The sequence below is a fragment of the Cuculus canorus genome, chromosome 28 (genome assembly GCF_017976375.1).
Source record: "Cuculus canorus isolate bCucCan1 chromosome 28, bCucCan1.pri, whole genome shotgun sequence".
Lineage (NCBI taxonomy): Eukaryota > Metazoa > Chordata > Aves > Cuculiformes > Cuculidae > Cuculus > Cuculus canorus.
In genome coordinates, this window is record NC_071428.1 from 3,905,882 (window position 1) to 3,918,882 (window position 13,001).

The 13,001-nt window shown below is 59.2% G+C and overlaps 1 protein-coding gene across 1 annotated transcript; it reads right to left on the bottom strand.

Moving 5' to 3' along the window:
* Window positions 1-416: 416 nt before the first annotated feature.
* RUSC1 (RUN and SH3 domain containing 1) lies at window positions 417-12,730 on the bottom strand. Its single transcript, XM_054051192.1, has 10 exons — window positions 12,633-12,730; window positions 9,821-11,454; window positions 7,332-7,394; window positions 6,055-6,131; window positions 5,765-5,939; window positions 4,993-5,098; window positions 4,853-4,899; window positions 3,652-4,627; window positions 3,225-3,353; window positions 417-2,599 (listed from the first exon to the last, which is right to left on the bottom strand). The coding sequence occupies exons 2-10, from the start codon at window positions 11,379-11,381 to the stop codon at window positions 2,431-2,433; spliced, it is 3,303 nt and encodes a 1,100-aa protein (XP_053907167.1). The 5' UTR covers window positions 11,382-11,454; window positions 12,633-12,730; the 3' UTR covers window positions 417-2,430.
* Window positions 12,731-13,001: the final 271 nt, after the last annotated feature.

Genomic DNA, 13,001 nt, shown 5'->3' on the forward strand with positions numbered 1-13,001 from the left:
ACCGCTGTGGGCACCAGGAGCGCTGATCGGAGGCCAGGAAGCACTACATTACTGCAAATAGCTACGAACTCTTAGTCTGCATGGGTGTAGGCTGTGTGATTGCTGAAAATAAATGCTGCTAATATATTTCCTTTTTACAAAGCATATCTAAATAGATCATTGTTTTGATGTTAATCTTTGTAAATTATGTATTACCAATTTTAACATTGGATGTAATTGCATAAAAAAGCCTGCATCTCAATCCTGAGAGAGTCTAGTATTAAATGGAAAATCTTTTCCTAGTGATGCCTCGTGGGGTTTTCTTTCTCCGTGCTTTCGGGTTCCTTTTCTGGCTCCGACACCTTCCAGCGTCTTGGCCAGTTCCCTTCTGAACATCCAGTTGCCTGACCTGGCACATTCCAACTCCCTTAAGAGGGTTTTGGCCAATTCCCTTCCAGATATAGAGTCATGGAATGGGTTGAATTGGATTGGGTTGGGTTGGAAGGGACCTCAAAGTCTCAGTTGCACCCCTGCCATGGGCAGGGACACCTCCCACTGGATCAGGCTGCCCAAGGCCCATCCAACCTGGCCTTGAACCAGCCAGGGATGGGGCACCACCACTGCTCTGGGCAACCTGTTCCAGTGTCTCACCGCTCTCATGGTGAAGAAATTCCTCCTTATGTTCAGTCTAAATCTGCCCCTCTCCAGTTTAGCCCCGTTCCCCCTTGTCCTATCCCCACAAGTCTTTACGAACAGCCCCTCCACAGCTTTCCTCTTGGTCCTTCAGGTATAGGAAAGCTGCTCTAAGGTCTCCTCGGAGCCTTCTCCAGGCTGAACCATCCCAACTCTCTCAGCCTGTCCTTGTACGGGAGGTGCTCCAGCCCTCAGATCATCTTTGTAGCCTCCTCTGGACCCATTCCAACAGCTCCATCTCCTTCTTCTGTTGAGGATTCCAGAACTGGACCTCCAGATGAGGTCTCACAAGAGAGGAACAGAGGGGCAGAATCCCCTCCCTCCCTGCTGGCTGCGCTTCTCTTGATGCAGCCCAGGACACGGTTGATTTCTGGGCTGTGAGAGCACGTTGCTGGCTCATGTTGAGCTTCTCATTGACCAGCACCCCAAGTCCTCCTCAGGGCTGCTCTCAAGCACATCATCCCCCATCGTGTACTAAAAAATGGGATTGCCCCGACCCAGGGGTATGACCTTACACTTGGCCTTGTTGAACCTCCTGAGGTTCTCCAGCCCCACTTCTCCAGCCTGTCCAGGTCCCTCTGGATGACATCCCATCCTTCCAGTGTGGCAACTGCCCCACTCAGTTTGGTGTCATCCACAAACTCGATGAGGGTGCCCTCGATCTCGCTGTTCATATCATTGATAAAGATATTGAACAGCACCAGTCCCTCTACAGACCCCTAAGGGACACCACTCATCACGGGTCTCCATCTGGACTTTGAGCCATTGACCACTACTCTCTGAATACGATCATCCAACCAGTTTCTTATCCACTGCACCATCCACCCATCAAATCCATCTCTCTCCAATTTAGAGAGAAAGATGTTGTGGGGGACTGTGTCAAAGGCTTTACAGAAGTCCAGACAGATCCCATCCGTCGGTTTTCCTGTGTCCACTGCCGCGGTTACCCCATCATAGAAAGCCACCAAGTTGGTCAGACAGGACTTGCCCCTGGTGAAGCCGTGCTGGCTGCCATTAATCACCTCCCTGCCCTCCATGTGCTCTAGCAGAGCTTCTAGGAGGACCTGTTCCATCATCTTCCCAGGCACAGAGGTGAGGCTGACAGGTCAGGAGTTCTCAGGGTCGTCTTTTCTACCCTTTTTAAAAATGGGCACAACGTTCCCCTTCTTCCATTCACCATCGACTTCCCCATTGCCAAGACTTTTCAAACATCATGGAGAGTGGCTTGGCCACCACATCCCCACAGGGACAGCCCCGTGGCCACCTCCAGCCCATGCTACCCACAACCATCCATTCACGTGAGCCACAACCTTTATTTCCATCTCTTTTTTTCCCCTTGGAATAAGCTCATTCCTGTGGTTACAACTATTTACAGAGTGCTGCGATGGCAGCCGGGCCACCAGCCCTGGGGCAAGGCCACGGCGAGGTGGTGGCAGTGGTGGCAGGACACGACAACACAGAGACAAGACAGAGGACCACGAGCACCGTGTGGGGATGGGGCTCTTCCCTCCCCAACACAGCCGTGGGCAGCGAGGAGGTGACAGGAGCAAAAGCAGATTCCAAGCGGGAGTCCCAGCCAGAGGCGCTGTGGGGACGTGGCCAGCGGTGGCTGCCGCGCTGTGCCCACAGCAACGTCATGTGAATGAGCAGCAGTGATGGGGCAGGAGCCCCTCGGAACCGCCAGCCCAGGTGGTGAAGCCCCAAAGGCGGTGAAGCCGTGGCAGCAGAAGGTCTTTCTGGGAGCTCTCCTCCACCTCCTCACAAAATCAGGGATGTGTAGCCGACGGGAACAAGGCCAGTGCTGTTTCCATGGCAGCAGCGGATCCAGTCTTCATCCACGGTGGAGAGAAGCTGCAGGATGTCCCCTTTTTGGAAGCTCAAGTGCCCATCAGTGGTGCCTGTGTGGTCACACAGCGCCCGGACTGCCCTGCACAACAAACGCCACCGGGATTCACCTCTCCAAGGAGCCCAGACACCACCAAGAGAGGCTCCTCTAGGACTCAGGAGAGGAGTTGATGCTCATGCATAGATCTTCCCCTCCATCCGATGATGGATTGGATTAAGCCACATCCCAAAAATCGCCCTGCCAAGCAGACTCTGGGAGCAGGAGCAGAGCAGGAGCGGCTCAACTATGGACGTGGTGAAGGGATCAAGGTCAGGATGGAGAGTGATGGCCACTCACCCTCCACGTTGGCTAGGACACCGCGCCAGAGCAGATGGACACTACAGCTTTTCTGACCTCCCACAAATTTCTCAGAGTTGCCCCATGGTTGCTCCAAACAACTGAGTCCAGAAAGCATGGAAGCAAAAGAAAATGCTCCAAATTTTCCCCTCAAAAAATGTCTGGGAAAGCCAGCTGAGCACAGGATCCCCCAAAGCTCAGCAGGACAATCCCTGGGTGGGGGCAGCCAAGGTGCAAGAAGGAACAAAGAATGGTGCCAGCCTTTCCCTAGAGAGGGGCGGAGGTGATCCAGGCTAAGCCCAGGAACAGTCCCTGCTTCTCTGAAGCCACCAGCAGCTTCCCAGCCCCACCACGACCGCATCTACGTTACCTGTAGGGCTGAGCTGAGTTGGGCACATTCCTCACCGGCTGCTCTGGAGAGCGGCTCTTCTCCGGCGTCAGCCCCTTCACCACCATGGCCAAGACACGAGCGCTGGGGGACAGCCAGCTAGAAGGTCTCCTGCCACAAAGCAAAGGAAGCCACAAGTTCACCTGGGAAGCCTTTTCCCACCCATTCTACTCAGGCTGAGCCAGGAGCTAAGAGCCCCACTGAGCATCCACTGTGAGCTCCTGCTGCTCTAAAGGACTGATGCAATGTGACTTTGCACGTTGCAATTAATCCCAGGAGCACAAAACATGGATAACGGGCAGCACAAGGCATGCTGTGAGGCCAGCGAGTTTCGTGGTGTGCTCTCTAATCACTGCCTGGGACAAAATCCCTTCCTCAGTGCATGCTTCTTCCCCCACCTGGGCCTTACCTGGACCTAGCGGAGACGGTGTCAGGACTGGGAGGGTTGCTCCTGGCCGAGGGACTAGTGGCTCCAAAGAGACGGCCCATCCAGCTGCCTTTGTCTGGACCAGGAGGACCACCCGCTGCTGGGTCAGAAGATGCTACCCCATTCCTCTTCGCACAAGGCTGCAGGGAAGCAGTCGGAAGACTCTCTCCAGCAGCCTCTGGTTTCCTGGCGGCAGCAGCTCCAGCAGGCAGGATGAGGTCTTCAGGGGAAGAGGTCCCAGAGGTATCAGCACTGCTGCTGGGCTTTGGACTGTGAAGTTCAGACATACCTTTGGTCTGAAGGAGCTGCAGCTCCATGCCTCGAGGCTCATTCACGCCTGTTTGGGGTCGCACAGCCCGGCTGGGGCTGGAATCCCCCACACCGGTCTGCAGCTTCATCCACCAGACAAAAGGTGAATTTTCCTTGCTAGGAGCAGCGTAAATCCTGGAAGCCTGGCTCAGCTGGCCCCACCAGCCGCTAAGGCCAGCTCTGGCATCCTGAGGTCCTACCTGGGGCTTGGAGGTCTCCGGGGAGCTGGGAGCTCCCAGTAAAGCGCGACCGAGCTGGTCACCCCAGTGCAGGATGTGCTGGAAGGTTTGCTGGAGGGCAGCCCCCACTTGGGCACCAGCAACTAGCGCTTGGGATCGGGTTCCGGTGCTGCCCTCCGAGCCGGTTGCCCTCCCGACGGCGTCAGGGGGGATCTCATCCTCCAGGCTCACTTCTGCAGCACCACTTTGGCCTTCCCGAGCGGAGGGATGAGGAGAGAAGGGCGATTCCAGCCGTCGGGACAAAGGTCTGACATCCACGGAAAGGTGGTGGTGTTCAAAGAGCAGGTCAAGGTGGAAAGTCAGCACCGAGAGGGGCTGGATGAGCAGCAGCAGCTCGTCAGCGAGGTGGGGAAAAGGACCTTGGCTCAGAGCGAAGAAGGCGGTGGGTGAATACAGCACGGAGATGACACCTAGGAGACATGGACAGCTCGGAATGCCCTTGCTCACCCCCGTCCCAGGTCAGCAAGTCGGTTGCAGCAGATCAAAGCAGCTTCCACCCACAGCTGTACTGAAGATCCACCATGGAAAATGATGCTTTTATCCGCTATGGGATTCTCAGCCAAGAGCGGTGGCTGGAACAGCTACAGGACTATCTCCTTGGCAATGGTGAGAGCCTCTGGGTGCCGTGTCCTTACCTGGGCTCTTCTGCAGGTGAGAGATCCACAGCTCCAGCTGCTTGATGCTAAACAGGATAAAAGAAACCCAAGTCAGAGCTCTTGAGACCCTGTTCTGACCCACCACAAGGCCAGCCCAGCGGCAGGAGAGCAGCACTCACTTCAAGAGGCCAAGGATGAAGGCATGAAACTTCTGCCTGGTGCCGTTGAGAGGGGTCAGTCTGGCCACATGCCAGCACAGGGACTGGAGGGAGCGCACGTTGGGACCTGTGGAACACACGACGCAGATGGTCACTGCTCCGGGCACACACACCTTCTGTGAGTTTGGGCTGGAACAGGAGCCCAGGCACCTCAAGATGCCAAACCCACCATCTCCAGGAACGTGTTCTCTTCATACGAGAAGTAATTATTACAAGAAGCGGAATATTTTGATTTAAGCTAAAGTAGAGTTAAGTTTCATCTAAGTAAGTGCATTTTTTTTGGAAGTTAGACAGAATGTCTCTCTGATAGCATATTTTCACTGAAACTGTTCATTCTCTGAAGATGATAACCTCTTGCTCTCAGCGTGATCTGCGCCAAACAAAGGTGTCTTCTTCTGTAATGACCTGTTTGGAGTTTCTTTCTATCTCAAATGCGAGGTGTAGGCAGAGCTGGACCCAGCTCCAAATTAGCAGGAGATTTGGCTGGTGCGAAGTTCAGAATAACATTAAAATGAGTCCTTGGAAAGGAACACAATAGGTGTAAGATTCCTGGGAGAATTTATCCATACGCATATAAATGGGAAATCTCTTCTGTCCCAGCTCTCGTCTCGCTGCACACCATGGATGGAGATCACTCCCTCGTGCAGCCCAACCTTGATTAAACGGTGTTTGCTTTCTAAAAACTCCAAAACGATTCTTAGAGACTTTATTTTGGTATCACCTTCACACTGACCTGTCTTCACAGAAGCTTCCACCACGCTCCAGGGGGAATTTTTCCTCTGGCCTGTGATAACATCCTTCTGGAATGGCTTCAGCCCGTCCTCCACCAAGGCATAGAGCGCAGGGCAGAGGGTGTGCAGCAGCAGGTAACCCACATCTGGGCTGAGCCGGCTGTCTCCCAGCTGCGCCTGAAGTGGGGAGGCACAAGGAAAGGAGATGGAAAGGGATGGTAGTATCTAACTCTGAGCCTGTGGATCCCCCTGGAGCTCCCAAACCCTCACTCCTGCCCACCCGACCCCTCACCTTCTGCACCAGGTTCCGTGCAGTGCTGAAATGGGCAATGATCTTATCCACGGCGGTGCTGATGGCAACCAACAGGGCTGTGGAACAACGGAAAATTGGGAGAGTTGGGGTTGTTCAGCCTGAAGAAGGCTGTGAGGAGACCTTAGAGCAGCTTCCAGTAGGGAAAGAGGCTCCAGGAAAGCTGGAGAGGGGCTCTGGATCAAGGAGAGCAGGGACGGCATGAGAGGGAATGGTTTTCAGCTGGAAGAGGGAAGGATTGAGATGAGATCTTGGGGAGAAATGTTTTGCAGTGAGGGTGGGGAGGTCCTGGCCCAGGTTGCCCAGAGCAGTGGTGGCTGCCCCATCCCTGGAGGGGTTCAAGGCCAGGTTGGATGGGGCTCGGAGCCCCTGAGCCAGTGGGAGGTGTCCGTGGAGGAGCGGGTGGGAAAGCCAGGGCTAACGGAGTATCCCAGGCTGTTGCCATGGGAACCAGAAATTCTTGGGCACAGGGATGAAGGATGAAGCCAGGAGGGAGGTGTGGGCAGGAGACCTCTGAGGTGAGGCGGCTCAAAGACAGCCCCAACCCCATTCTCCCGAGCCCCCCTCCCCCAGCCCCAAGTTCCCATCCTAAGCCCCTGGCCCCTTCCCAGCTCTGGGGGTTCTATTCTGAGCCCCTCCCCAGCCCTGGAGGTCCCAAAGCCTCTCCCCAGACCCGGGGGTCCCAGAGCCCAAATCTGCTCCACAGGCTTGAGATCCTGTTCCAAGCCCCGAGCCCCCCACTCAGCCCAAGGGGGTCCCGTTCCAAGCCCCGAGCCCCCCACCCAGCCTACAGGGGTCCTGTTCTAAGCCCCTCCTCAGCCCCACGGGTCTCTCTCTACCGCCGGGGGTCCCATTCTGAGTCTGTCCACAGCCCCGGCAGGTCCAAACCCTGAGCCCATCCACAGCCCCAGGGGTCTCAGAGCCCAAAGCTGCTCCCCAATCTCGGGGGTCCCGTTCCAAACCCCTCCCCAACCCTGGGGGTCTCATTCCAAACCCCTCCTCAACCCTGGGGGTCTCATTCCAAACCCCTCCCCAACCCCAGGGGTCTTGTTCAAAACTCCTCCTCAGCCCTTGGGGTCCTGAAGCCCAAAGCTGCTCCCCAGACTCGGGGTCCCAAACCCTAACCTCCCCCCAGCCCCAGATGTCCCGTTCCGAGCCCCCCCCCCAGCCCAATCCCCCCCCAGCCTCATCGCCCCGACCGCTCCCCAGCCCCGGGGGTACAAAACCCTGAGGCCCCCCCCCCCCCCCCCCCCCGTTACCTTTCTTCCGCTCCCCCCAGTAGCGGGCGGTTCCCCGCGGGGCTTGAGGCGGTTCGGCTTTCCCTGCAGGGACCGGAGCGGCGCCGTTAGGGGGAGGCTCGGCCGGACTCCCCCGGGAGCAGCCGGTGCCGCGATCGCCCATGGGACCCGCGGGCAGGACCGGGAAGAGGAAGGGCCCGGCGGGGCGGTGCCAGCCCGACACCGGGGCGGGGAACCGGGACAACGAAGAGGCCTCCTGCCCTTGCCTTGATCCCCTTACCCTGCTCGGCTCCCCAGGGCTTGGTTCTGCCTGTCGTGCTCTGCTCCCCTTGTCCTGCTCGGCTCCTTGGAGCTCAGCTCCCTTTGTCCCACTCAGTTTCCAGGGGTTCAGCTCCCCTTATCCCACCCAGACCCCCTCGTCCCGCTCAGCTCCCCAGGGCTCAGCTCCTCTGGTCCTGCTCAGCTCCCTGAGGTTCAGCTCCCCTTGTCCCACCCACCCAGACCCCCTCGTCCCGCTCAGCTCCCCGGGGCTCAGCTCCTCTTGTCCTGCTCAGCTCCCCAGGGCTCAGCTTCCCTTATCCCGCTCAGATCCCCTTGTCCTGCTCAGATCCTCTTGTTCCCACTCAGCTCCCTGGGGTTCAGCTCCCCTTATCCCATTCAACTCCTCTTATCCTGCTCGGCGCCCCTCGTCCCACTCAGCTTCCCCAGGCTCAGCTCCTCTTTTCCTGCTCAGCTCCTCTCGTCCCACTCAGCTTCCTGAGGTTCAGCTCCCCTTGTCCTGCTCAGCTCCCCAGGGCTTAGCTCCTCTCGTCTTGCTTGGCTCCTCTTGTCCCACACAGCTTCCTGGGGTTCAGCTCCCCTTGTCCCACTCAGCTCCCCAGAGCTCAGCTCCTCTTGTCCTGCTCAGCTCCCTGGGGTTCAGCTCCCCTTATCCCACCCAGATCCCCTTGTCTTGCTCAGCTCCCCAGGGCTCAGCTCCCCTTGCCCCACTCAGCTCCCCCAGCTTCAGCTCCCCTTGTCCTGCTCAGCTCCCTTTGTCCTACACAACTCCTCACAGCGCGGCTCCCCTTGTCCCGCTTGGCTCCACCTGGACTCAGCTCCTCTTGTCCCACTTGGTTCCCCCTGTCCCGCTCAGCTCCCCATGTTCTGCTCAGCTCCCCAGGCCTCAGTTCCCCTTGTCCCGCTCAGCTCCCTGGGGTTCAGCTCCCCTTATCCCACCCAGATCCCCTCATCCTGCTCAGCTCCCCAGGGCTCAGCTCCTCCTGTCCTGCTCGGCTCCTCTTGTCCCACTCAGGTTCCTGGGGTTCACATCCCCTTATCCCACTCAGCTTCCCTTGTCCCGCTCAGCTCCCCAGGGCTCAGCTCCCCTTGTCCCGCTCAGATCCCCTTGTCCCGCTCAGCTCCCTGGGGTTCGGCTCCCCTCACCCACCAAGCTTCTGCTTGGCTCAACCCAGACTCAGCTTCCCTTGTCCTGCTTGGCTCTCCTTACCCAGCTCATCTCCCCAGGTCTCGCTTCCCCTTGTCCCACTCAGCTCCCTGGAGTTCAGCTCATATTATCCCACTCACCTTCCCAGGGCTTGGTTCCCCTTGTCCCGCTCAGCTCCCCTTGTCCCACTTGGCTCCACCCGGGCTCAGCTCACCAGGGCTCAGCTCCTCTTATCCCACTCAGCTCCCCAGGGCTCAGCTCCCCTTGTTCTGTTTGGCTCAACCCAGACTCAGCTCCTCTTGTCCTGCTCAGCTCCCTGGGGTTCAGCTCCCATTATCCCACTCACCTCCCCAAGGCTCGGTTCCCCTTGTCCCACTCAGCTCCCCCAGCCTCAGGTCTCCTTGTCCCGCTTGGCTCCACCTGGGCTCAGCTCCCCAGGGCTCAGCATCTCTTGTCCCACTCAGCTCCCTGGCGTTCAGCTCGTATTATCCCACTCACCTCCCCAGGGCTTGGTTCCCCTTGTCCCGCTCAGCTCCCATTGTCCCACTTGGCTCCACCCGGGCTCAGCTCACCAGGGCTCAGCTCCTCTTATCCCACTCAGCTCCCCAGGGCTCAGCTCCCCTTGTTCTGTTTGGCTCAACCCAGACTCAGCTCCTCTTGTCCTGCTCAGCTCCCTGGGGTTCAGCTCCCATTATCCCACTCACCTCCCCAAGGCTCGGTTCCCCTTGTCCCACTCAGCTCCCCCAGCCTCAGGTCTCCTTGTCCCGCTTGGCTCCACCTGGGCTCAGCTCCCCAGGGCTCAGCATCTCTTGTCCCACTCAGCTCCCTGGCGTTCAGCTCGTATTATCCCACTCACCTCCCCAGGGCTTGGTTCCCCTTGTCCCGCTCAGCTCCCATTGTCCCACTTGGCTCCACCCGGGCTCAGCTCCCCAGGGCTCAGCATCTCTTGTCCTGCTCAGCTCCCTGGGGTTCAGCTCCTCTTATCCCACTCAGCTCCCCAGGGCTCAGCATCTCTTGTCCTGCTCGGTCCCTTCCAACCCGAGACCCCTGCCCCCAGCATAGAGGAGGAGACCCCAGCCCTTACCCTCCTCACACGCCTCCTCTCCTCTCTCGCCAGTCCCTGGCACCCAAGAGTTCCTGTTCGTTCCCCCGAGCTTCCAAACCGGGGTGTCTCGCTCACAGCCAGAGCCCAGCCCCTTCTCTCCTGGCAGGCAGCTTTGTGGCGGCATCCCCCCTTCCTCTGTGTTTCCTGGCGGTCCCTCCGCAATGGGCTGCAATCCTGGTCGAGATCTCCTCCTCTTCAGCTGGTGGCTTTCCATAGGTGCCATCAAGTGTCCGCCCAGGGGCATGGGCGGCAGCCAGCCTGAGCCGTCACTGCCTACGGCCACGGTGAGAGGTGCAGAAGGGTGCTCAGAGGCCACCGGCTCTGCCCGCTCACCAGCCAGTTGACCCTTGGGCTTGTTGGAGGCACTGCGGTACCGCAGCTCCTTGAACGTGGTGACCTCTCGCTGCCTGGAGCTGGATGCTCTCGACGGCCAGTCCTGCTGGAGCTGGGCTGGCTCCTGGCCCACGGCACTGGAGAGGAGCTCGCTGGAAGGCGGCAGCTCAGTGTCTGGAGAGAAGACTATCAACCAGTCGCTCCGGTCAGCCTTAGCCTGGGTGAGAGCTGTCCCGGTGGCGTTCCTCTTCCTTTTCTGTGCCAACTCATGGAAGGAGGTGATAGTCTTCTTGCCCGTGTCTCTGCAGAGGTCACCTGAGCTGGATTCTGGCACCGCAGGCAGGAGTGACTGCTCTGCTCGCTGCCCACCGAGAACCTGCAGGCGCCTCCGGGGCCGGGGAGGCACAGGCGGGGGGATGCTACCAGCGCAGGGCTGCGGCACAGGACCGTTGCTCACACCGGCATTGTGCCATCCCGGTGCAGGTGGTGCTGGAGGTGCAGCATCGGGGTTGGGGAGGGAGTTGCAATTAGGGTCTAGGTTGGCACAGATGCTGATGTTCTCCTGTTCTGCAGTGCTGGGAGAGGCCTCATCGCGCTGGGAATCAAGCGAGGCGCTGCTGCAAAGGCTGTCCGGGCTCTCTCCAGGGAGGGTGTCCGGGCTCCGGAGCACCGCAGGGTTGAAGTTGGCGTCTCTTCCATCACACGTCCTACTCTGGTCAGCCAACAACTGGCTATCTTCTATGGGAATGACGTTGTGCTGATTTTCAGGGGATTGGGTCTCTTCTCTAGAGAACCCTTTGTAGTATACAGAGACTGGGGAGTCATCCAAGCTGAAATCCGAGCAACTGCTGACAGAGGAGCAGGAGGAGGAAGCTAGATCACAAGGGGGATCACAAGGGGAAGCCACCTCCTCTCCAGCATGCAGGGAGGTGAAATCCTCTTGAGCTGCCTGGTCCTGGAGCCCCAACTTCACCGGCTGTTGAGTGTGGGAATCGCAACACCGACATTTCAAGGAGGGGTTGTTGGAATTGGCATCCACTTGCTCACAGTTCTCTGGGCAGTCGCTGCAGTCATTCTGGTCGTCTCCACCCATGGAGCCCGAGGTCTCTTGGAGCTCTGGGTGCCGGGAGAGGTGCAGCCCCAGGGAGATGTGCTGCAGGTGGATGTGGTTGAGGTTGCAGAGCAGGCCTTTCTTGGGAGCCAGCATGATGCTGCCTCACCGGTAGTACCAGGGCCCCTCAGAGAACCCCTCAGCTCTTCTCTTCAGACCATCCAGCTCCCTACAAACATCAAACACCCTTGCAGTCTGCGGGGGGGAGAAAGCAGCAGCACAAACATGGAGAGGAACGGACAGGGTGGGAAGTGACCTTGCAGCAGCCACCAAGCAGGGAAGGGCCAGCTGCAGAGGGCCTGACAAAGGGCTTGTGGGTTCAGAGATGGGAATATGCCCAGCGAAGAGGGGCTGTCCCACCGAGCTGCGGCAGGGGCTGCAGCTGGTCACTGGCAGCCGATCCCCATAACACAACTTGAGCGTGGTGCAAGGAAGCTCTGGCTGCTCTAAGGCTGAATTTTCACTGCCAGCTCTGGGTGGTTGGAAACACCTCAGAGATGCCATCAAGGAGAAAATGCCCTTGAAGCCTCAGCCAGGGGCTCTTGGCCAAGAGTGGGTGGCATTGCCGGCACTCAGAGCCAGGGCACAGCCGAAGGCAGCGGTAAGGGCGTGGCCAGCCCCGATCCCAGCCCCGGCCCAGCTGCAGGGCCCTGCTGCAACGCCCAGTCCTGCCGCTGCAGCAGGGAGCACGCCAGTCCTGCATCCCCTGCATCCCCCGGCAGCTCTGACTGTGGCTGGGCTTGGGCAGCGGGCTCTGACCTGGCCTCCAGCATCTCCAGCCCCGAGCATCCCCCAGCGTCGAGCATCCCAGGATCCCAACATCCCCCACCCCAACAATCTCCAGCCTCCACCATCTCCAGATCCGACCATCCCCCACCCCCAGCATCCCCTGCCTCGAGCATCCCCAGCCACAAGCATCCTCTGATCCCAAGCACCCCCAGCATCCCCCCACCCCCTGAGCATCCCCCAGCATTCCTAAGCATCCCTTCACCCCCAGCATTCCTTCACCCCCAGCATCCCCCACCCAGAGCATCCCCCCCACCCCGAGCATCCCCAACATCCCCACTCCCAGCATCTCCTCACCCCAAGCATCCCCATCCCCTACATCCCCCACCCCAAGCATCCCCCACCCCCTGCATCCCTCAACCCAAGCATCCTCCACCCCCTGCATCCCCCCACCCCGAGCATCCCCTCACACCCTGCATCCCTCAACCCGAGCATCCCCTCACCCCGAGCATCCCTCACCCCGAGCATCCCCACTCCCAGGGCGCTTCTGCCGAGACGCAGCGGCCCCTCTCGCCCCGGTCCGGCTGCCCAAGACACCCCCCCCCCCCCAGCCCCGCTCACCTCGTCGCGCTGCGGTGGCGACTGCGGCGCCGGGAGGGAGGGAGGGAGAGAGCAGCCGCGGCCCCGCCCCTCCGCGAGGGGGCGTGGCTTTACCGATCGCGTCCTATCATGGCAGGGGGCGGGGCTTCAGTCAGACCACGCCTCCTTACCCGGCCTCATCCAGCCCCGTGAGGGTCGTGGCTTTTATACGCCCCCGCCCACCAGCGGGGTGTGAGCGTGGTTTCCATCGGGTCACGTTTTCGTTGACCTCGGGGGGAGTGGCTTTCCCGTCCCCTATTCCACATAAGGAAACGGGCATGTCTTCGGGCAGACCACGCCCCTTTTCTTGTCGGTCATGGGTGTGGCTTTTGTTCGACCCCGCCCCTCAAT

Excerpts from the sequence above, each read along its gene's own strand:
- RUSC1 (XM_054051192.1), bottom strand. The coding sequence starts at position 11,381 with ATGCTGGCTCCCAAGAAAGGCCTGCTCTGCAACCTCAACCACATCCAC. Across the intron at positions 6,132-7,331 it reads CTGGGGGGAGCGGAAGAAAG|CCCTGTTGGTTGCCATCAGC; the intron begins GTAACGGGGGGG and ends GTTGTTCCACAG. Across the intron at positions 3,354-3,651 it reads ACCGTCTCCGCTAGGTCCAG|GAGACCTTCTAGCTGGCTGT; the intron begins GTAAGGCCCAGG and ends GCTTTGTGGCAG.